This window comes from Ranitomeya variabilis, chromosome 3, assembly GCF_051348905.1.
Source record: "Ranitomeya variabilis isolate aRanVar5 chromosome 3, aRanVar5.hap1, whole genome shotgun sequence".
NCBI lineage: Eukaryota > Metazoa > Chordata > Amphibia > Anura > Dendrobatidae > Ranitomeya > Ranitomeya variabilis.
The window spans coordinates 394,883,259-394,906,477 of record NC_135234.1 but is presented as its reverse complement, the minus strand read 5'-3'; the positions used below and the strand labels follow the sequence as shown (position 1 = coordinate 394,906,477).

Sequence of the window (23,219 nt, the reverse complement as noted above, 5' to 3'; positions counted from 1 at the left end):
TTGCTTTGCTGTGTTCATATATATATATTTTTTTTCTTTTGCTCACTAGGCATACATAGCAAAGTAATTCTGCAGCATTCTGTGGTATTTTCTTTCACTTTGTTGCAGTTAACTTACTATTGTGGAAATGTCATTGATATTAATCATTGACCATTATAAAATCTTCTCTAGTAGCAGGGTTCTAGTGTCACTAACATTATTCACTGTATTGGCATCTGTGTGTGTTGGAGCTATGAGTACTGTCCATTAATTCTGCTGTCCTCTGTTATTACCTCAGAGTTTAAAGCTGTACAATAAAGGCGAACCACAGAGAAAGCATGAAAAGAACCTTTAGAGTAGAGACAAGTAGAAAAAGCAAAGACATCTTAATGATCAGGCTTGAAGATATAAAGGGAAAGTGGGGAAAAGAAAAGCTGCAAGAAGAAGCCAAAAAATGATCAAAGCTTCGCTTTATTCAGGAAATTTATTTTTCAAAGTTAAAGATAAAGGCATCTATTAATTGGCAAGTACATCATGACAAGTCCTACTGACAAGCTCTTAGAAATAAAAGATCAAGATAAAGTTAAAGGAATGATTGTCAAGATTACAGGAGTCTTGATGTATCCTGCTAAACAGACGTGTTTACAGTCTTGTGTAAGTACGTGGTTTGACCCTGGGTTGCGTTAGGCCTTAGGGTTGACTGATTGCTACCTTACCCAACAACAATCTGTACTTAGATGTGGTAGTATCGGTATTCTTCTTAAGCCTAAAAGGAATAATTGGCCACATCATGGTCCGTGTCAAAATGGCAAAGAATATTTATAGTCAAATAGACTAAAAAAAAAAAAAAAAAAAGATGCCTCCAAAGTTTAATGCCTTGTTGGTACTTTGAGACACTAGAATCCCTGCTGCTTTCGCAATGCTTTTCTGTTAGTTTTGGACCTTATAGCTGATAGGGTTAGTATTAAACACATTCTTGACTTTTCTTTACACGTCCCGATAGAATTGACATGCTAAATTTATTAAGCTCACATTAGGTGTTTTTGCTGCGTTTTTTTAATGCTAATTTTCAGCTTTATTTTACAGTACCAGCAAAGCCTATGGCACTTCAGAAATCTCATTTACAGTTTTTTTTTTTTTTTTGTTGTTGTTTTTTTTTTTTTTTATCAGTATTTTGTGCTTTGTGTTTTTTTTCTTTTTTTTTTTTACTAGAGCATGTCATTTCAGCGTTTTGTGTTCTTCACCCGTTGACTTGAATGGGTGGTGAAAAACGCAGTTGTCGTGTTTTTTTGTGCCAAAACCTGATTCTATGGAATAGGACTTTTTTTTTTCCAACACTAATAAAAGAAGTATTTTTTTGCCATTACTTACTAAAGGTTGATCTAAATATAACCCAAGCGTTTCATAATGTCTGAATGTAGATCTTATTTCAGTTTGATCTTAATTTTCCCAGCTAGCATTGACCTACAAGGCTCAACGTGTTTCAGTGAATGTGATTTTTGACTACGAGTTCTTCTTTAGCCTCCAGTCGTAAAAAAAAAATATATATATTGCACCTCTTTACAATAATGTTTAATGTTGTGTAGTACTGGAAATTACTTAAGGATTAAAAATGGATGATGCCCTACTCTGTTGAGTTGCTAATCTTGCAATTTAACCCCTTAGTGACGGAGCCAAATTTTTGAAATCTGACCAGTGTCACTTTTTGTGGTATTAACTCTGGAACGCTTCAGCAAATCCCAGTGATTTTGAGATTGTTTTTTCGTGACACGTTATACTTTATGATAATGGTAAATTTAGGTCGATATGTTTTGTTTATTTATAAAAAAAACATCAGAAATTTGAGAAAAATGTTAAAAAATTAGCAATTTTCAAACTTTGAATGATTATCCCTTTAAACCAGATAGTCATGCCACAGCAAAACATTAATAAATAACATTTCCCTTATGTCTGCTTTACATCATCACCATTGGTAAAATGTTATTTTATTTTGTTAGCATTTTAGGAGGTTTAAAAATGTAGCAGTAATTTTTTTTTTCATTTTTTCAAGGAAATTTACAAAATTTATTTTTAGGGACTTATACATGTATGAAGTGACTTTAGGGGTCCCGTATATTGGGGAGACCCAAAAAGTTATACAGTTTTAAAAACTGCAGCGCCCGACATATTGAAAACTGCTGTCAGGTAGTTTATCAACCCTTCAGGTGCTTTTCAGGAATTAATACAAAGTGGCATGACAAATGAAAATGTGTATTTTTACCACCTAAATGTCGCTAACTTCTGAACAGGTTACAACAGCCGGCAGACTAAGGCCATGTTCACACTTTGCGGGTTTTACCGCAGATCCGCGGCGATTTTGATGCTGCGGGTCCGCAGCAGTTTCCATAGCGTTTACATGTAAACCCTATGGAAACCGCAGTCCGCTGTGCACATGCTGCGGGAAAAACCACGCAGAAACGCAGCGGTTTACATTCCGCAGCATGTCACTTCTTTGTGCAGAATCGCTGCGATTCTGCACACACAGGAATGCATTGATCCGCTAACTTCCCGCATGAGGCTGTGCCCACGATGCGGGAAGTAAGCGGATCATGTGCAGATGGTACCTGGGGTGGAGAAGAGGAGACTCTCCTCCAGGCCCTGGGAACCATATTAGTGTAAAAAAAAAAAAAAGAATAAAAATAAAAAATGATATACTCACCTCTCAGCGCTGCACGCAGCCGTCCGGTCGCAGGGTTGCTGTGCGAGCAGGACCTGCGGTGAAGGTCCTTCTCGCACAGCATCTTTGGAACCGGACCGCCGCGTGCAGCGCCAAGGAGATCGGGACGTCAGAGGGTGAGTATATAACCATTTTTTATTATTTTTAACATTACTATTGATGCTGCATATGCAGCATCAATAGTATAGGAGTAAACCCGCAGCGGAAACCGCAAAACAAACCGCGATAAATCTGCAGGGATAACCGCAGCGGTTTTGCCCTGCAGATTTATCAAATCCGCTGCGGGAGAACCCACAGAGGACTCCGCAAAGTGTGCACATAGCCTAAGGCTGCTATCTGGCCTTGAATTGCCATGGCAAACATCCGGACCACACAATTGTGATCTGAGGGCACCAGTTGGGATAAAGAGGAAGCCCCTACACTCTTAACCATTTATGATGTAGTCCCTATTGACAGCAGATTGACAGCAGCATCTAAGGGGTTAAACAGATTTGGACGGTGCAAACACTGATCGTGGCTGATGCAGCAAGTTGTCAGCTATAGTGTACAGCCGACAGCTGCGGGATTGTCATCTGTATGGGGAGGCTATTCTCTTATATCTCATGTCAGTTGACGTATTGGCGGTCATTAAGGGGTTCAAGATATAAGAATACGTATGACGTCTGAACCATTGCTCACATAAACTGCAGTCTTATCAGTCTGACCACCCATTTAGACATTAGTTTTCATTTTTTTTGTTTTTTTTTCTTGAATTAGGGAAAGACCTATTTTCATAAGTGTATTGTGAGTTTCATAAGATTTTGGTATGTTTCTCCTTTCACAAATATAATTGCAATGTTGCCATAAGTGCTGGTTTTCACTGACCCATGTAACTATATGGGTGATATTGATAAGTGGTTGATCACAAACGAACAAACAAAACTGAACAGATCCATAGACTGTATAAAGGGTGTAACTATTCTTTTTTTGAGACATTGATGTCTGAATGAGTCCTTACTTGAAAAGGGGTCATTGGAATGGTCTGAAAATGTTAAGAAATATAATTGTAGCCTTGGAATTAACTTTTAAAATTGTAAAGCCTTCGCCATAGTATGGAATAGAATTTAAAGGACCTTTAACACATTTTTGAATGTTTAAACTGACTACAACATGGAACAGTGGCTGCAGAGCTAAATAAAACCTTTTACCAATTTGGGCGTTATCAGAGATTAATCTTTGGGAGCATGTTAATCTTCCCCTGAATGACAGACCAATCATAAGCAGGCAGTGACAAAAATGAACACACCTTCACAATATCTTAGAACAGGCTTTCTGTGTGTGACGTGTTATTACATCTGCTCTCTGCATAGCTGTGTAATTACAAAGCGCCAGGAGTAGAGCAGAAATTGGTGGTTAAACGTCCTTATCTCAAGGCAGTCGGTGTGAGGAGATGCACAAAATTAGCAGCGATGAAGGGAGAGCTGCAGTGGTGCTTATGAGACTGACATCGGCTCTGCTGTCCCTCCCCCACACTGCTGTCCTGTCCCTCCCCCACACTGCTGTGAGATGCTGGGTATATGTAAAAACATGCCACGCTGTGGTCAGATCAGACTGTCTTTCCATACGTTGCTGTCTGCTTAAGGTTAGTCAACATCATGCAGTGGAAATAGTAAATGCGCCAGCGACAAATCTCTAGGAAAAACTTAGCCTATAAAATTTAGAGTAAAACTTATGAGAATCCTAATGAATATCACCACAACGGAGAGGAGAAATTAAAAATGCTATAATTTATAAGGGAACCTGTCACCAGGTTTTTCCCCATATAAAGTAGGTCCAGCACCTGTAAACCCCATGTGATCGCATTCTACAATGTGGTCTATATGTCCCCAGTGCATTTTCCATAAAACAAAAAAGCTTTTTAAACTCTCCTACAGGGCGGTCCAGTCTGATGGGCATCTGTTTTTGATCCTTCGCCACCTCCTTGAGCGGTCCAGTCTGATGGGCATCTGTTTTTGATCTTTCACCACCTCCTTCTGGATGATGCATTCTGTGTCATCCACAGTGTCCTCAGGCTTTTGCACAGGCGTACTTCTCTGCTCTGTCGAGATTAGAGCAAAGTACTAGAATATACATGGGTGGGGAAAGGCCAATGAGCACAGGCGCATGTCCACTTTTTGTTTTATGGAGGGCCTACAGATGCTGGCACTACTTTATATTGGAAAACCCCATTAACAGGTTCCCTTTAGTGAGCTAAAACTGGTCAAAGGTCCTGAAGGATATGCTACCATAAAAATAATGAAAAACCTTATATTCCCTTAAAGAGGTTTTCCCATGTCCCTGTACGGTCACACAGCCATTACACAGTACAGAACAGCGGAACATTTATAATGTTCTCTCTGCACAGCAACATTTTATTTAAACACATCCAATTGCAGAAATGATGCCAAGAAAACCCCTTTTAATTCTCTGCATCTCCAGTGTCAACAGTCCAGGTTCTGTTTTACATTGGTTGAAATTGTATGTGGCAATGACCCGAAAGTCTTTGAGCATTAATTTATTAGCTGCTTACACAAGGCAGCAAAACGTGATAAAGCAGAATAATCATTACTACAACATGTTTGCGGCACATTCCCAGTAAACTGGTGATTTTTTTTTTTTGCCAGTATAAATGACCTGATCACCCATTGGACACTTTGTTTAACCCCTTCATGACCGTGGGATTTTTCGTTTTTCCGTGTTTGTTTTTCACTCCCCTCCTTCCCAGAGCCATAACTTTTTTTATTTTTCCGTCAATTTGGCCATGTGAGGGCTTATTTTTTGCGGGACAAGTTGTACTTTTGAACGACATCATTGGTTTTACCATGTCGTGTACTAGAAAACGGGAAACAAATTCCAAGTGCGGTGAAATTGCAAAAAAAGTGCAATCCCACACTTGTTTTTTGCTAGGTTCACTAAATGCTAAAACTGACCTGCCATTATGATTCTCCAGGTCATTACGAGTTCATAGACGCCTAACATTACTAGTTTATTTTTTACCTAAGTGGTGAAAAAAAATTCCAAACTTTGCTAAAAAAAAAAAAAAAGAAATGCGCCATTTTCCGATAATCGTAGCGTCTCCATTTCTCCTACGTATCATTGGGGGACACAGGACGAATGGGTGTTATGCTGCTGCCACCAGGAGGACACTAAGTTAAACACACACAAAAGATTAACTCCTCCCCTGCAGTATACACCCACAGGCTGGACAATCCAGAGCCAGTTCTTACTTAGTGTCTCAGGAGGCACTTGGGTCCTCAGGACCCCACCAATTTTTAGTTTTTGATTTAACGGAAAGAAGGGAGCGACAGGCAAATTTTTAGCTCTGATCTCTCCCGCACCAACAACGGGCAAGTACACGGAGCGTTCCTCCTGTATCCTTTCCCGCAACGATGGATGCCAGCCCTGGCTCACCTTTCAGTGTGGCGACGGTTCCCTAGCGTCCCGATCTCCTTCCATCCTTCTCAGGCGACCATGGGGACTAATCATCCACCTAAGTCTCCTGGAGCCAGGGCACAGCCGGACAAATTGACAGGGCGTCCGCGCAGCCGCCCACTGCACCACCACTGATATAGTGGCTGATACATGGCGGCAGTAGCTCTCCACCCTCTCCCTATCATGGTGAAGGTGGATGGAGCATCGGTCCCATCGCACAAGGTAAGTGCGGGGACCGACCAGCTGGCAGCAGGGGGCCCCCCTTACTCTCTTCTAAATGCGGCCCTGCAGCCGCGGGACAATGTGCGGCTCTGCAGCCGCGGGGCAGCGTGCGGCTCTGCAGCCGCGGGGCAACGTGCGGTTCTGCAGCCGCGGGGCAGCGGGTGGCTCTGCAGCCGCGGGGCAGCGTGCGGCTCTATAGCCGCTGGGCAGCGTTTCCTTTCTGAGAGGGCTCGGCGGCTCCCAGGCCTGGGTCGGACTACAGCGCCCGCCCACAAGCATGCCGCCGCCCGCCCACGACACGCCCCCTCCCTGGGCGCTTCTCGCTCCCGAGAAGCGCCCTTCTCACTTCTCGGCGGCCATCTTGGACCAGGAAGTGCACTGGCGGCTCTGCAGCACCGCAGCGCTCAGGACAGGAGGAAAGCTTCAGGATCTCCCTGCCAAGCCACCGCGGATCCTAGGTGAGACGCACCCAATAGGATTGCCTCTCTCCCCTGCCAGTACGCTCACTCCACAGCAAATATGTCACAGTCTAGGCAAAAACGGACTGGAAAGACCCACTCTGTTATTTTTGCTGTGTGCACCTCCTGCAAGATTTCTCTGCCCCGAGGTCACACCACCCCGCTGTGCTCTGCCTGTGAAATGCCCGCGGCACAGGATAATCCGGCCTCTGACCCGGAATGTACTGAACCTAGTACCCCCGCATGGGCGTCCTCCCTTGCTCGATCTGTGGCATCCTTGGAAAGGACGATACAGTCCCTCCGTGAGCCGTCCCTTACCCAGGGTACTTCCAAGGATGATGTAACGCGGTCTAAGAACCCCTCACGGCCCAGAGGTCGTTCCGTTTCCAGAAGCCCTCACTCATATAGAAAGAGGTCCAGGGTAATATCTCCGGTCCGTGATCAGCCTTCTGGTTCAGAGAGCGAAGTCTCTCGTCACTCATCCCCAGATCATAGCAGGGAATCTTTTCTGGACGACGCTTCCAGCGTGTCCTGTTCCCCAGAGTACCGTCATGACCAAGAGACCCTTGATTCTCTCATAGACTCTGTAAGTCAGACTCTACAGTTAGAGGAGGAAGCCCCGTCTAAGGCGGCTCATCCCGTGTCATTTGGGCGGACTACAAAGGCTCATAGGTTTTTTCCCACGCATCCTCAATTCAAGGACATTGTCGATCTCCATAGAGTCCGTCCGGATAAACGCTTCTCAGGTCAGAAGGCTATGCAATTGAAGTATCCGTTTGCTCAGGACCTTGCTAAGGAGTGGTCTCAGTCACCCTCCGTGGACCCGCCAGTGTCGCGGCTAGCCACAAAGGCGGTTCTATCTTCCTCCGAGGGCGCGTCCATCAAGCATCCCACGGATAGACAAATTGATCAGATGGCTCGCTCGGCTTTTGAAGCTTCCTCGGCTTCTCTCTTTCCTTCTTTTGCCGCCACATGGGTTGCAAAAGCCATGTCCCATTGGGCCGAGTCTTTAGCCTCTACTGCACTTCATGCCGACTTACCCCCTGAGGTTTCTCACCTGGCCACTCAGATTGCCAGAGCGGGGGACTTTGTAGTTTCCGCATCCTTAGACGCGGCCAACTGTGCCTCACAGGCAGCGGCCAATGCTGTCACGGTCCGCAGATCCCTTTGGCTCAGGGACTGGAAAGCGGACTCAGGATCCAAAAAATCCCTCACGTCCCTTCCATACCAGGGTGAACGTCTGTTTGGGGACAAACTAGATAAAATGATCGCAGACTCCACAGGGGGAAAGAGCAAATTCCTTCCCCAGCAACGGACCTTTCGTCCCTTTCGCAACCAACAGGGCCGAGGCCGATATTTCCGTTTCGGTTCCAACTGGTCCAATCCTTCCTCCGCGCCACCTGGCGTCGGGAGAGGTCAGCGCAAGGACAGAACCTCCCAGTCATCTTACAAACCTTCTCCCTCTTGGAGAGGCAGACCCAGACAACAGGGGTCCAGGGGGTCCAGATCTAACAGGTCTCCTCCTCAATGACTCTTGGCAGACGCCAAAGGATACCGACAGAGTTGGCGGCCGCCTACTCTTCTTTCGGGACGCGTGGCTCTCGGTAGTTCCCGACCGATGGGTCCGCGATCTGGTATCCGTCGGTTACAAGATAGAGTTTGTCTCTCTTCCCCCATCTCGTTTCTTTCAGTCCCCTCCTCCCAGAGCAAGGGTCCGTCAGTATTTCCAGGCCATAAAATCGCTATGGGACGACGGGGTCATCATCCCGGTACCTCAGGACGAAAGGTACCAAGGTTTTTATTCCAATCTTTTCATTGTACCAAAGAAGGACGGCTCCGTACGTCCGATATTGGACCTCAAACTCCTCAACAGGTACGTCCGTGTGCGTCAATTCCGAATGGAGTCCCTCCGCTCGGTAATTGCCTCTCTGGAAGAGGGCGAGTTTCTTGCATCTCTAGATGTTCAAGACGCTTACCTGCACATTCCCATTCTGCCGTCTCATCAGCGCTTTCTCCGCTTCGCGGTCCAGGGCCACCATTTTCAGTTTGTCGCCCTACCGTTCGGGCTGGCCACCGCTCCTCGGGTGTTCACCAAGGTCATGGCGGCTGCCGTGGCCATTCTCCATGCTCGAGGCATAGTGGTGTTGCCCTACCTGGACGACATTCTTATAAAGGGTCCCTCTTTCCGGTCCTGTTCAGAGGCGGTAGATGTCACTATAAATACTCTTTCACGCCTGGGCTGGAAACTCAATTTCAAAAAATCTTCCCCAGTCCCGGCCCAAACCATACCCTACCTGGGCATGATCTTAGACTCCTCTCAGGGTCTAGTACTCTTGCCTCCGGAAAAGGTATCTACTCTACAGAGAGAGGTCCGGAAGCTTGCTCAACCTCGCTCTCACTCCCTACGCTTCTCCATGAGGGTACTCGGCAGGATGATGGAGGCAGTGCCCTTTGCGGTTTTTCACCTCCGGCCCTTACAACACGCCATTCTGGCAGTATGGGACAGGAATCCCGCCTCGCTCGACCGCCGTCTCCTTCTCTCTCGCCAAATCAGACAATCCCTCAGGTGGTGGACCGAGAGGTCCTCCCTGACTCGGGGGAAGTCTTTCCTTCCGGTGCACTGGCTGGTTGTCACAACGGACGCCAGTCTCTTCGGCTGGGGTGCAGTGTTCCAGCGTCACTCGACCCAGGGTCGCTGGTCGCCGCAGGAGTCCCAGCTACCCATCAATATCTTAGAGATTCGGGCAATCAGACTAGCCCTCCATCATTTTCAGCAGTTCCTCTCCGGACGTGCGGTAAGAGTCCAGTCCGACAACGCTACTGCAGTAGCCTACGTCAACCGCCAAGGGGGCACTCGCAGCAGGGCGGCCATGGTCGAGGTGACGCTAATTCTCCGTTGGGCCGAGGCACATCATTCCATTCTCTCAGCAGTTTTCATACCAGGCGTGGAAAACTGGGAAGCGGACTTTCTAAGTCGCCACAGCCTCGATCCCGGAGAGTGGTCTCTTCATCCCGCAGTCTTTCACCAGATCTGCTCTCGTTGGGGGACCCCGGACGTGGATCTAATGGCATCCCGCCTCAATTGTCAGGTTCCCGTCTTCATGGCCAGGTCTCACGACCCCTCAGCCTTCGGAGCCGACGCTCTCGTCCTCTCATGGCAGGGCTTCAGTCTCCCATACATCTTTCCCCCAATTCCCCTTCTGGGGAAGGTTATCAGGAAGATCAGGGCAGAACGGATTCCAGTAATCCTCATCGCTCCGGATTGGCCACGCAGGACATGGTATGCCGAGATGGTTCAACTGGTCTCAGACGTACCTTGGAGGCTGCCGAATCGCGCAGACCTCCTGTCTCAAGGGCCCATTTACCACCCGAACTCAGAGGCCCTGTGTTTAACGGCGTGGCCGTTGAGTCCTGGGTTCTGAGGCAGAAGGGGTTGTCTCAGACGGTGATATCTACCATGCTCCGTGCACGCAAGTCTTCTTCTATGCGCATCTACCACCGCGCTTGGAAGGCATACTTCGCCTGGTGCAGGGATCGGAGGCGTTCCCCCCTCCGTTTTTCTATTCCTCACATTTTGGAATTCCTCCAATCAGGCGTAGACTTGGGTCTTGCACTCAGCTCTCTTAAGGGCCAAATTTCTGCTCTCTCGGTCCTTTTTCAGAGAAGGATCGCAAACAGATTGCAGGTCAGGACCTTTATCCAGGGGGTTTCTCATATGGTTCCGCCTTACAAGATGCCTTTGGAACCATGGGACCTGAACCTAGTTCTCTGTGCCCTTCAAGAGCCACCTTTTGAGCCCTTGCACGAGGTGTCTTTACTGTTCTTGTCTTGGAAGATTGTCTTCCTCGTGGCTGTCACGTCTATTCGACGTGTCTCTGAGCTGGCAGCTCTGTCGTGCCGACCTCCTTTCCTCGTGTTCCACCAGGATAAGGTAGTTCTGCGGACATGTCCGACTTTTCTTCCGAAGGTCGTTTCCTCTTTCCATCTTAATGAGGAAATTGTTCTTCCCTCACTGTGCCCTGCGCCTTCCCACCCCACGGAAAGGGCGCTCCACACTCTGGACTTAGTGAGGGGTCTCAGACGTTATGTCTCCAGGACTGCGTCTTTCCGTAGATCAGATGCCTTGTTTGTTCTTCCGGAGGGGCCACGGAAGGGACTACCCGCTTCCAAGGCCTCCATTGCCAAGTGGATTCGTTCCGCCATCCAAGAGTCCTACCGTGTCAAGGGTCACGCTGCACCTCCGGGGATCAAGGCTCATTCTACCCGGTCAGTCGGCGCGTCCTGGGCCATCCGGCACCAGGCATCGGCAGCACAAGTCTGCAAGGCTGCTACATGGTCCAGTCTACATACGTTCACGAAACACTACCATGTGCACTTTCAGGCTTCGGCAGACGCTTCCGTCGGTAGGCGAATCCTACAAGCGGCTGTGTCTCATCTGTAGTTGTAGGCTCGCACAGCATTTATAACTTCTGGTGACCCACCCAGGGACTGCTTTGGGACGTCCCATTCGTCCTGTGTCCCCCAATGATACGTAGGAGAAAAGGAGATTTTTGTGTACTCACCGTAAAATCTTTTTCTCCGAGTCATCATTGGGGGACACAGCACCCTCCCTGTTAGCCTAGTTGGCTCAATTGTTCTTTTCAGTCTGTGTTTTGACTATGACATGTTTTCTGTTTGATAACTGGTTTACTCCTACTGCTTTGTTACCGAACTGGCTCTGGATTGTCCAGCCTGTGGGTGTATACTGCAGGGGAGGAGTTAATCTTTTGTGTGTGTTTAACTTAGTGTCCTCCTGGTGGCAGCAGCATAACACCCATTCGTCCTGTGTCCCCCAATGATGACTCGGAGAAAAAGATTTTACGGTGAGTACACAAAAATCTCCTTTTTTCATGATCTGGGGTCGGTTGAGGGCCTATTTTTTGCGTGCTGAGCTGGCGTTTTTAATGATTCCAATTCGGTGCAGATACGTTCTTTTGATCGCCCGTTATTGCATTTTAATGCAATGTCGCGGCGACCAAAAAAAACGTAATTCTGGCGTTTCGATTTTTTTTCTCGTTACGCCATTTAGCGATCAGGTTAATGCTTTTTTTTTTATTGATAGATCGGGCGATTCTGAACGTGGCGATACCAAAAATGTGTAGATTTGATTTTTTTTTTTTTATTGATTGATTTTGATTGGGGCGAAAGGGGGGTGATTTAAACTTTTATATATATATATATTTTTTTTTTTTCAACTTTTGCCATGCTTCAATAGCCTCCATGGGAGGCTAGAAGCAGGCACAGCACGATCGCCTCTGCTACATAGCAGCGATCTGCTGTTCGCTGCTATGTAGTAGAATTGCAGGTGTGCTGTGAGCGCCGACCACAGGGTGGCGCTCACAGCTACTGGCGATCAGTAACCATAGAGGTCTCAAGGACCTCTATGGTTACTGTCCTGACACATCGCCGACCCCCGATCATGTGACGGGGGTCGGCGATGATGTTATTTCCGGCCGCCCAGCCGGATGCGGTAGTTAAATGCCGCTGTCTGCGTTTGACAGCGGCATTTAACTAGTTAATAGCGGCGGGTGAATCGCGATTTCACCCGCCGCTATTGCGGGCACATGTCAGCTGTTCAAAACAGCTATGTCCCGGCTTTGATGCGGGCTCACCGCGGAGCCCTGCATCAAAGCAGGGGAGCAGACATCGGACGTACTATACCGTCCGATGTCAGTAAGGGGTTAAATAACCTGTGCTGTTTGGTCTTTGCCACAATAGAATTCTTATCTGCTGTCACTGACTTTCTGGTTGGCTTGTGATAGACTAAAATGTACACACCAAAGTTAAAGGTGTTGTCCACTACTAGGACAATCACTTCTTAAACTAAATGTTCAGCCCCCTATAAAATAAAGCTTATACTCTCCTCCCATGCTGGTGCCATTCCCACGGTGTTGGCACTCGTTCTTCCCATGGCTGTGATGCGGTGGTGTTACGTCGGCGTCACTGTCTTCGTACGAACGGAGCATGAAGAGGAAGCCAGGGCTGCAACTCATCCCGGACTTCCCCTTCATGTTCAATTTGTATGAAATTGTAGACACTGATGCCAGCGCTGGCTGGGCATCATGTGTCATTCCATCGCATCACAGACCCAGGACTGCAAGTGCCGACACTGCTGGAACAGAGCCAGCACGGGAGGGGAGTATAGGCTTTATTTTATCGGAGCCAAAAATATGGTTTAAGAAGGGGTTGCCTAGTAGTGGACAGACCCTTTAATCTGAGGGAGAGAACAGCATCCTGTACCATTAACAGGTGATGTGTAGGGTTGATCGAATAGCTTCTGATAAGTGCTTATCCGAATATAAAAATATAGCAGCAATTTTTTCCTGAAATTTTATATTTATTTTTTTTTTTAGGGACCTATCCAGGTTTGAAGTGACTGAGGGTCCTATATATTGAAACACCCCTAAAAGTTATACCATTTTAAAAACCGCATCCCCTAACATATTAATACATGAAAAAACCTCAGAGACATATTGCATGTCCTAAAAAAATGGGGATAAGAAGAACCTCCCCACACAAAAGAGCAAATACCCACTCCAAAAGTCATGAAGAGGAGAAAACGGAGCGACTAGGTATCAATAGTAAAAACAAGTATTTTTTTATTCGTAGCAGTAACAAATATATAGACAAAAAATAACAACAAAATGTTACAAAGGATAAGGTTACAGGATGGAAGCAGAAAAACCCTAAAGGTCCATCATTGCACATGCCCAAATGAGTAAAGATAAAGTCTTTAGGAACTAAAGTGTCAGTGCATATAACCTCAGTGCAGTGGTAAGGTTGCCTTTAAGAAGAAGTTTCTATAATAGTAACAGAAGAAAAACATCAGAAGGGCAGAGCTTACCAGAGGCAGAGCAAGAGGACCCTGGGCCGGGTGTAGGCAGACCCCGACGCGCGTTTCGCGTGGTTATAACCACTACCTTTGGCCACACGGATGTCCGGTCACATGGCCATAAAAGGTCCTGCTCTTCCTAGTATCCTTACTCCCCTTGATAAAGCGGTGCTTCTGCCATGCGAAACGCGCGTCGGGGTCTGCCTACACCCGGCCCAGGGTCCTCTTGCTCTGCCTCTGGAAAGCTCTGCCCTTCTGATGTTTTTCTTCTGTTACTATTATAGAAACTTCTTCTTAAAGGCAACCTTACCACTGCACTGAGGTTATATGCACTGACACTAGTACCTAAAGACTTTATCTTTACTCATTTGGGCATGTGCAATGATGGACCTTTTGGGTTTTTCTGCTTCCATCCTGTAACCTTATCCTTTGTAACATTTTGTTGTTATTTTTTGTCTATATATTTGTTACTGCTACTAGTAAAAATACTTGTTTTTACTATTGATACTTAGTCGCTCCGTTTTCTCCTCTCCATCACCCCTAACATATTGAAAGCTGCTGTCGGGTAGTTTATTAATCCTTCAAGTGCTTTTCAGGAATTCATACAAAGTGGCATGATAGGAATGAAAGTGTATTTTTACCACCTAAATATCACTAACGTCTGAACAGGCCACTAGCTGGCAGACTTTAAGGCCATTATATGCTCATGAATTGCCATGGCAAACATCAGGACCACACAATCATGATCTCAGGGTGCCAATAGGGATAAACAGGGAGAAGCCACACTTTTAACCATTTATATGATAGTCATTATTGATAGCAGCCTCTAAGGGGTTAAACAGAAATGGACGGTTCTAACACTGATCTTGGCGGCTGCAGCAAGTTGTCAGCTATAGCGTCCAGCCGACAGCTGCTGGATTGTCACCTGTATGGGGAGGCTATTCTCTTATATCTCATGTCAGTTAAGACGTATTGGCTGTCATTGGGGGGTTAATTGTACCTTCACTAATCTGTTATTGATGGACTATTGTAAGGATAAGCCACAACTATTATTTCCCAGATATACCCTTTAAAGAAGCATTCCCATCAAAGTTTTTAGCTTCTTAGTATATTGCAACCATCATATACAGCTCTGGCAAAAATTGAGACCACCACATCAAAACCCTGTCATGGGCAGCCCAATCTCCAGACCTGAACCCCATTGAAAACCTCTGGAATGTAATCAAGAGGATGATGGATAGTCACAAGCCGTCAAACAAAGAACTGCTTACATTTTTGCGTCAAAAGCAGTGTGAAAGACTGGTGGCAAGCATGCCATGACGCATGAAAGCTGTAATTAAAATCATGGTTATTCCACAAAATATTGATTTCTGAACTCTTCCAGAGCTGAAACACTAGTATTGTTGTTTCTAAATGATTATGAACTTTTTTTATTTCCATTATTTGAGGTCTGAAAGCACTGTTTTGTTTTGTTTTTTTGTAATTTTGACCATTTCTCCTTTTCAGAAAAAAAATACAAAATTTATGGCTTGGAAATTCGGAGACATGTCGGTAGTTTGTAGAATAAAAGAACAATTTACATTTTACTCCAAAATATATCTATAAAGAGAAAAATCTGAGAAACTGAACATTTTGCAGTGGTCTCTTAATTTTTGGCCAGAGCTGTATATAGTAACGGCAAGACTTTTTTTTTTTTTTTTTTTTTTTTTTTCCCCCCTGCATAAATCATTCCTCTTCTCAACTGCTGACCTAGCTTCTACTCACCCCCACCAGTAACTTATGACTCACAGGTGTAATTGACCCCCTGTTTCTCCATAGAGCTTAGAGGGATTCAGCTAGTGAGTTTTAAATCATGTGATGTCATTGACTTAATGAAAAATGGAAGAATTAGCTGGGTAGAAGGGCCATATAAGTAATTGTAAGTACTCAGTGCTATACAATGATGCTTGCAATATAAAGAGGATAAAATCTTTAATGTAATTGTATCATTAGTTTTAGTGCTTCTATAAACATTCCCATAAATTGGTTGTCTGATCTAAAACAAGTCTGCAGTCACTGACTGCAGACTTGTATGGGTATGTGCACATGTTGCGGATCCCATTGCAGATTTTTCTGCCTGGATTTCGTCTGCATTTTTACACCTGCGGATTCCTATTATGGAATAGGTGTAAAACACTGCGGAGTCCGCACAAAGAATTGACATGCTGTGGAAAATAAACCGTTGCGTTTCTGCGTGGAATTTCCTGCAGCATGTGCACTGCGGATTTGGTTTTCCATAGGCTTACATGGTACTGCACAACGCATGGAAAACTGCTGCAGATCCACAGGGCCAAATTCGCTGCGGATCCGCAGCCAAAACCGTAGCGTGTGCACATAGCCTAGAACTTCACATGGCACATACTGCACCCTGTGAGGATTCTCTGATGTCGGTGCCAGTAATGGCAGACACATGACCGCTAGTATAAGGGATGGATAGTTCCAGCCTGAATACAACTAGTCTAGTCTGATTCTGGCCAGGAGTATGCATATCTCATACTAGCAGCCATGTGACCTAGCGCTGACATTAGAGCATCCTTGCAGTGTGTGATTTGAGGATCCACAAGTCTTATCATTTGGGTAACGATCAGCAATAGGCTAATAACATTGACAGCAGATTGTTAGTTCTGTTGGTCACCAATCATCCTGGACTTGGCGCTGTCTACATCTGTTTTGCTTTCCATTATTAATGTTTTGATAGCGCACAAGTAAAATTTTCCTTACTGCTCAGTATGATGGAATTGACATCTGTGACTTCGAACAGAGCTCGCACAAATAAACACAAATTATGGTGGTGAAATGATTTGGCTATTTGTATGTTGTGAGTTATGGTAAATGCTTCTCTTTTGTTAACATGCGAACAGCTTGTATTTCATCCACACAATACTGTAAAGTACCTTAACTGCTAGCACATTTGAAGATGTTCGTGATGCAGAAGATGCCTTGCATAATTTAGACAGGCGATGGATTTGTGGACGCCAAATTGAAATTCAGTTTGCTCAAGGAGATCGAAAAAGTGAGTACTGAAACAAAATTACTTCATGTATGATGTTATTTACCACGCAATTTAGATTACATATTTTCTGAGCACATTTTAAAATGAAGACAATGATCTGATTACTAGTTCTAGAATTGCCTCCAACATCTGAACCAATTGCGATATTCCATGTCTTTCACAGAGAGGATGTACAGTGGATATGTCTTCACAACCCTGTGAAAATGCCAGATTGTTGTCATGTGGAAAAAGTCATACCAAGAATCATTTCTGAACTTTTTTCCACCTTGGGGAACCTGTCACCACATTTATGGCTATTAAACTGGCCCCAGTGTTAGCGATGTACATCACATGTTTTTGGGGAAAAAAACACCTAGTATTAGGTTTAAATAAACGCTTTGTCATTGAAGGATTCCCTCACATCCTTTTCTTTTAGTCATAGAGGTGGTGACTTTTAGCTTTTCAGTCTGTACTTTTTGAAATTAGGCACATCCACAGCATTGCATTCGATTGCCGTGACTGGCCCAAAGTCATGGCAACCACGTATCAAATCCCTCTTGTGCGCTGGCCATCTGCTCCCTGGGCAAGCACACTGACTCTGGATGCACAATCCCAGCTGATGCACCGGAACCACTCTGAGTCAGTGGCCACATGACATGTCAGTGCCCACGCTATGCATGCCACTGTGTCCCCCTCCACTCTGTGTTTCGGCATGCACCTATCTGACATGATGCTGGAGCTGTACACTCTGTGCATGCCCAGTGAGCAGATGGGCAGTGCGCACGCGTAGGTTTGAACGTGGTTGCTGTGACTTTGGGACAGTCAATGCAATGCTGTGGGTGTGCCTAATTTCAAAAGTACACGAAATGATGTGACTGAAAAGTCACCACACCTATGACAAAAGACAAGGTATGTGAGGGAAGCCTATTTTATTTTTTATTTTATTTTTTATTTTATTTTTTTTTAAACTAAAAATTGGAGCTTTTCTTTGACAAAAACATGTTAGCAATGCATATTCCTTCACTAACACCACACTGGGGCCAGATTAATAGCTAAAAACAAGGTGACAGGTTCCCTTTTAATGTCACCTATATCTGTACTTTTGAATTGAGAAGCAAAATGAAATAATAAACTTAAATGTGATTGCATAAATATGCACACCCTTAAACTAAACCTTTTGAAGCATGGCACATCAAGAATTTGCTATCTTTGCTCACTCTTCCGCGCAGTTGGAAGTGAGGTTGCAGTTCACCGCAGCTATGGATAGCATTCTATTTACAAGATATGACTTGCCTTCAGAAATAATGGGGACCACCCGGCACACACATTTTAAGTAAACCAGGCTCATGTAAGGGGATTTGTACCAGTGCAGTATTTCTGTATTATTGTCTTATCAGTATTCTTCTGTTAAACCCTTTTGCAAACTAGTGATAGGTTGACAGCCACTTAAGTCACTGACAAAAGCAGGGATATCTTAAGAAATTGCCTGCAAGATGAAATCTGCAGTGTATGAAGCTGGCTCTGCACCTTTAACCTACATGTAAGGCACATGTCAGGAAGGGGTTAATTACAAACATTTAAGTTCTGTTTGCTCACTCACAGCACCAAATCAAATGAAGGCTAAAGAAGGAAGAAGCTCATATGGCTCCTCGCGCTATGATGATTATGACCGATACAACAGGCGATCTAGAAGCCGCAGTTATGAAAGAAGGAGGTCTCGAAGCAATTCTTTTGATCAGAATTATGAAAGATCTTACAGTCCTAGAGGGTAAGCATATACAGGGCAATGCTTGACCTATATCTACAAGTGATTTGCATAGCGGTTTTTTTAAATTCATTAACTTTTTATGTTTTTCATAGGAAAGCTGAAAGACCACGTCGTAGCAGGAGCCGATCACATCATGGCAGGTGATAACATGTTTCTTCTACCCCCATCCTCGCTCACTCTCAATTTTTTTTATTTTTTATTTAACCCTTTAACATCCAATGACAGACACCACCCATCATGACCAGTGTCAGTTCCCGCCCCATGATGGGCTTTGTCCGTCATGCATTTAAACTGTTACTGCATGTAAAACGGTATGGGTAGAGGTGTGGGAACCCATGCTGTTGGTCCCCTCACCCAGATCACTCTGATCGGTTAGTCAATCTGGACGCGTTCTCTGCATCTGGAGGAGAGAAGGTTTTTCCACCAACATAGAAGAGGATTCTTTACTGTTAGGGCAGTGAGAATCTGGAATTTCTTGCCTGAGGAGGTGGTGATGGCGAACTCACTCGAGGGGTTCAAGAGAGGCCTGGATGTCTTCCCGGAGCGTAACAATATTGTATCTTACAGTTATTAGGTTCTTTAGAAGGATGTACAGCTGGGGATTCTGACAGAATATAGGCTGAACTGGATGGACAAATGTCTTTTTTTTTCTTTTTTTTTTTCTTGGCCTCGCTAGCTATGATCTGACACTTCCATTGATCCCATTTTGTGTTAGATATGTTTTGATTACTGTAAAATGTAATAAGAGGCAATGTTGTGGGTTTTTTTAGTTTTTTTTTTTTCTCATTACGCCGTTTACTGATCGCATTAATTTTATATTTTGATCCGACTTTTACGAACGCAGCGATGCCAAATATGTGGGTTGTGTTTTGCTTAATAAGGAAAAAGGGGGTGATTTGAACTTGTGGTTTTGGGGTTCCCCCCTCCAAAGATTTTACTGTAATTTAATAGTCCCCTTAAGGGATTTGACACTGCGATCATCTGATCGCTTATGGTGTACATGGCAGTGCAGGTGACTGGTTTTTCTACATGACTTTTTTTTTTTTTATTTCTGTAGGTTTTATTGTAAACCATGTAGCTTAGCAAGGCATCGCCACATATAAATGCAGCCTTTCACACATTACATTTTTGATGCTTTTTTATTTTTTTTCAAATAAGAAAGTTTTACAGTAACGGCAAAATAAATGGAATTTTCAAAAATGTAATCAGGCAGCATGGTGGCTCAGTGGGTAGCAGTGTTGATTTTTAGCGCTGGGGTTCTGTGTTCAAATCCCACCAAGGACAACCTCTGCAAGGAGCTTAAATGTTTTCCTTGTTTGCAAGTCATAATGGTAGGGAATTTAGATTGTAAACCCCAATGGTCACAGTGATGTCTGGAAAGTGCTGTGGAACTAATGGCGCTAAATAAACTAGTATAAAAAAAATCCACATATTGCATTTCTTACCATAATGTTTTTCATACAGTAAAAATCCAATCAGAAATGGAGGATGGAGCTTGTTTAACCTGTAAAGTCAGATATTTTTTTGAAACTGAATGGAGTCTATTGTCTCCTTTCTAAAGTAGAGGTTGATTGGGTATGTCACATTCTCTATCCAAAGTAATCATTTGTTAATTTTCCTGTAGATTCAATCGCCGGCAAAGATCACAATCAAGATCGAACACTAGATCACGATCCAAATCCCAGCCAAGAGAAGAAAGGAAAGAGCAGCAACGTTCTGGATCCAGATCACAGTCCCGGTCCAAAGCAGATGGCAAATACAAACCAGGTCGAGAGGCCAGAAAAGAAGAACGTGAAAGATCAAAGTCTCATTCTCACTCACCGTCAAGGTCCCGGTCAAAATCGAGATCGCGGTCTTGGAATAGTCACAAATCAAGTGGCCATTAATTCGGCTGTCCAGTTTTACTCATAGAAATGTGTTAATTTTTTGTTTATTTTCTCCCCCAGTCACCCTCAATCACCTGCCTCCCATCCCTTCTAATGTGCTACAGTCATGACATTTTCTGTCCCCAAATGACAGCGGCTGATCAAAGTAGAATAGATTCTCTTACAGTCAGTATAATAGATTTTTTTTCCTGTTGGCATTTGTTTTTAAGTTACTGTTTTTGCTACTTCTTGAAATTCTGAAAGGACAGTTTGGTATCAGTGTGTCCAGTGGTGTTACTAGTCTAGCTACAAAACACTAAACCAAAATTCAATTGCTAATGGACCATAAAAGTATTCATTCTTAAAGTTCTTGTTTACGGTCTTCAGCCTATTAAAAAAGGGAAATACATGGAAACGGTGTTGTGTAATGGTTGTGGTTAACATTAAAGGTCCCCTCACAGATATAATATATAAGCATTGCGAGTATTGCCAGTCATATTCCTTATTTCTTACAGCTTTGCATAGCCTGGCGAACCTTTGAAAATGTAACCCATATCAGCATATACCAGGATGTTTGAAGTATTGATTTGGTATTGTTTAATTCTATTCTACAAATATGGTATAGCTATAACTAACACGTGTTAAAGTTCAATTCATTGGCTCTAAGAACATATGCAGGTGCATTTTAATGGTTCCTAGAAAGACATCTGTGTTTTGTTTTTGTTTTTTTTTTTGCCCGGATGGGCGGCCCCTCATATACAGACTCCAGTGCCTGTATTGACCATGGGTCTCCTGACCTGAATGAGTAGTCTCATAGGCTCATATGAGGCTATCGGTACATGTCAAGAGGCCTGCACTCAGTCCAGTAACTGTGGCCCAATCTATTTTCTTACTTCTGTTCTATTTCTTGTTATAGCTCTTGGTTTTCTTCTGCAGGAAAGCTCAACTACTATAAATATGCAAAATTGATTTGAATGTTTCGCATACAACACCTTATGTTTGCATGTTAACACTTTTGTGAGCTATAGTAACTTCCCTAATACACAAGAGGCTAAAACACATGGGGTATTTTATATATCTAGAGCCTTTAGGTAGCCTGGCAGGTGATCCCTGAAGGAAGAGGTGGGTTAAAAAAAAAAAAGCACTGACACTGTTTCTATTCATTTTAGACTAGGTGAATGTTGTCAGTGGTTGTGCGGGGGGAGCAAATTCTTTAGCAGATGTAAAGGCATCATAATCCATAGCTACAAAAAAAAATGCAGGAAATGCTATGTATAGACTGTATAAAAATGTGACCATATGGTCACCTTTTTGATCTGCGTGATCAATATGTATATTCACAATTGCATTTACTATATTTCAAAGCATCTGTCCTTCTAGGCTTATCTTACAGTTCATATTCTAAAATGTGTTCTTTAAATGATCCATTTGATATGTGTCAAACCATTCTCCATTAAACTTGAGTCTTTTGTCTTAATGTGAACTTTTTTTTTCTATATCCTGCATTGATTGGCTTGACTTATCAGGCTACAGTTAAAATATTTCCTTACATTTAATGCAAATAAAGTGTAAAAAAGAAAGACATTTGTTAACGGTGTTAACAAAAACCAGATCGGATAAAAAAAGAACCCATAGGTCGTTCAAATACACAGTGGGCCAAAACTAAGGGTATGTGCACACATTGCGGATTTGGCTGCGGATTCACAGCAGTTTTCCATGCATTTTACAGTACCATGTAAACCTATGGACAACCAAATCCGCTGTGCACATGCTGTGGAAAATTATGCGCAGAATTGCTGCGGTTTATTTTCTGCAGCATGTCAATTTTGTGTGGATTCTGCAGCGTTTTACACCTATTCCCTAATGGGAATCCATCAGTGAAATCCGCACAAAAAATGCAATAAATCCGCAGGTTAAACGTAGGGCGCTTTACCTGTGGATTTTGCAGAATCTACACGGAGAAATCCACAATGTGTGCACATACCCTAAAGGTCTGGACAAAGTCATGGGCCAACCTTGAAAGTTTATCATATAAAAACCTTTTCATATCGAAACAAACTTCATGGGGTTGTCCCATGAACAAAGTGCATTTTAATTAATAGATCTTAGAATAAACACAATCATAAATGGGGTATACTGGAATAATGTTGCACCATAAGTAGATGACAGACATTGATATGTTGGGGGAGAAACGTACCATGAATATAGTGTAAATAACACAGAAGGGGTGCACATATATTTAAATATACAGGATCTACCACCTCTAACACATAGGGGGGGGGGGAGGTCCTGGTCCCCGGGGTATGGGAGGTCTGCACTTTAAAGTCTGGGTCTGTGGGTGGTCTGCAGTGCGGCAATTCCTTCAGAGAGTGTGGCTTAAGAATGGCGCTAATAGCGGTCGCGGCGCTGCAGGCCGCAACCGCAGGTTTAAAACTTAACCCCCGGCTTTTCCCTTTCATACAGGCTGGAGTTTTGGCCACGCCCACGGCAGTTACCGCCGCCCACTTTCTGGCGCTTCTCGTTCCCTGAGACACACACTTCCTGATCTCAGTGGCCATCTTGGTACACCCACAGTGCTGCTCCAGCCTTTTAATCACAGCCTTCAGGATTAGTGATTCCTGTGCATAACTCCCGTGGCATCACACTGCGGACCTCCCCTGGGGACTTAAGACACAGGACCATAGGTAAGCTCCAGAAACCTAGCTTAACCCTTCCCCTGCTAGTAAGCGCTTTCCTCCAGGCTTTACTATCTCAACCAAAGCATCACAAAAAGTCTGGGAAAACCCACACTATTTTTTGCTGCATGTACCTCTTGTAAGGTATCATTACCCCAGGCTCACAATACTGCATTATGCACAG

At 44.2% G+C, this 23,219-nt stretch overlaps 1 protein-coding gene across 1 annotated transcript in view; it reads left to right on the top strand.

The window, feature by feature from the left end:
- Nucleotides 1-21,837, top strand: part of SRSF10 (serine and arginine rich splicing factor 10) — a 28,673-nt gene extending 6,836 nt beyond the window's left edge. The window contains exons 3-6 of the mRNA XM_077296106.1: nucleotides 16,647-16,748; nucleotides 18,330-18,495; nucleotides 18,588-18,635; nucleotides 20,120-21,837. Of these exons, the coding sequence (XP_077152221.1) occupies nucleotides 16,647-16,748; nucleotides 18,330-18,495; nucleotides 18,588-18,635; nucleotides 20,120-20,381 (578 nt within the window). The 3' untranslated portion in view covers nucleotides 20,382-21,837. The remainder of the gene's footprint in view (nucleotides 1-16,646; nucleotides 16,749-18,329; nucleotides 18,496-18,587; nucleotides 18,636-20,119) is intronic.
- Nucleotides 21,838-23,219: the final 1,382 nt, after the last annotated feature.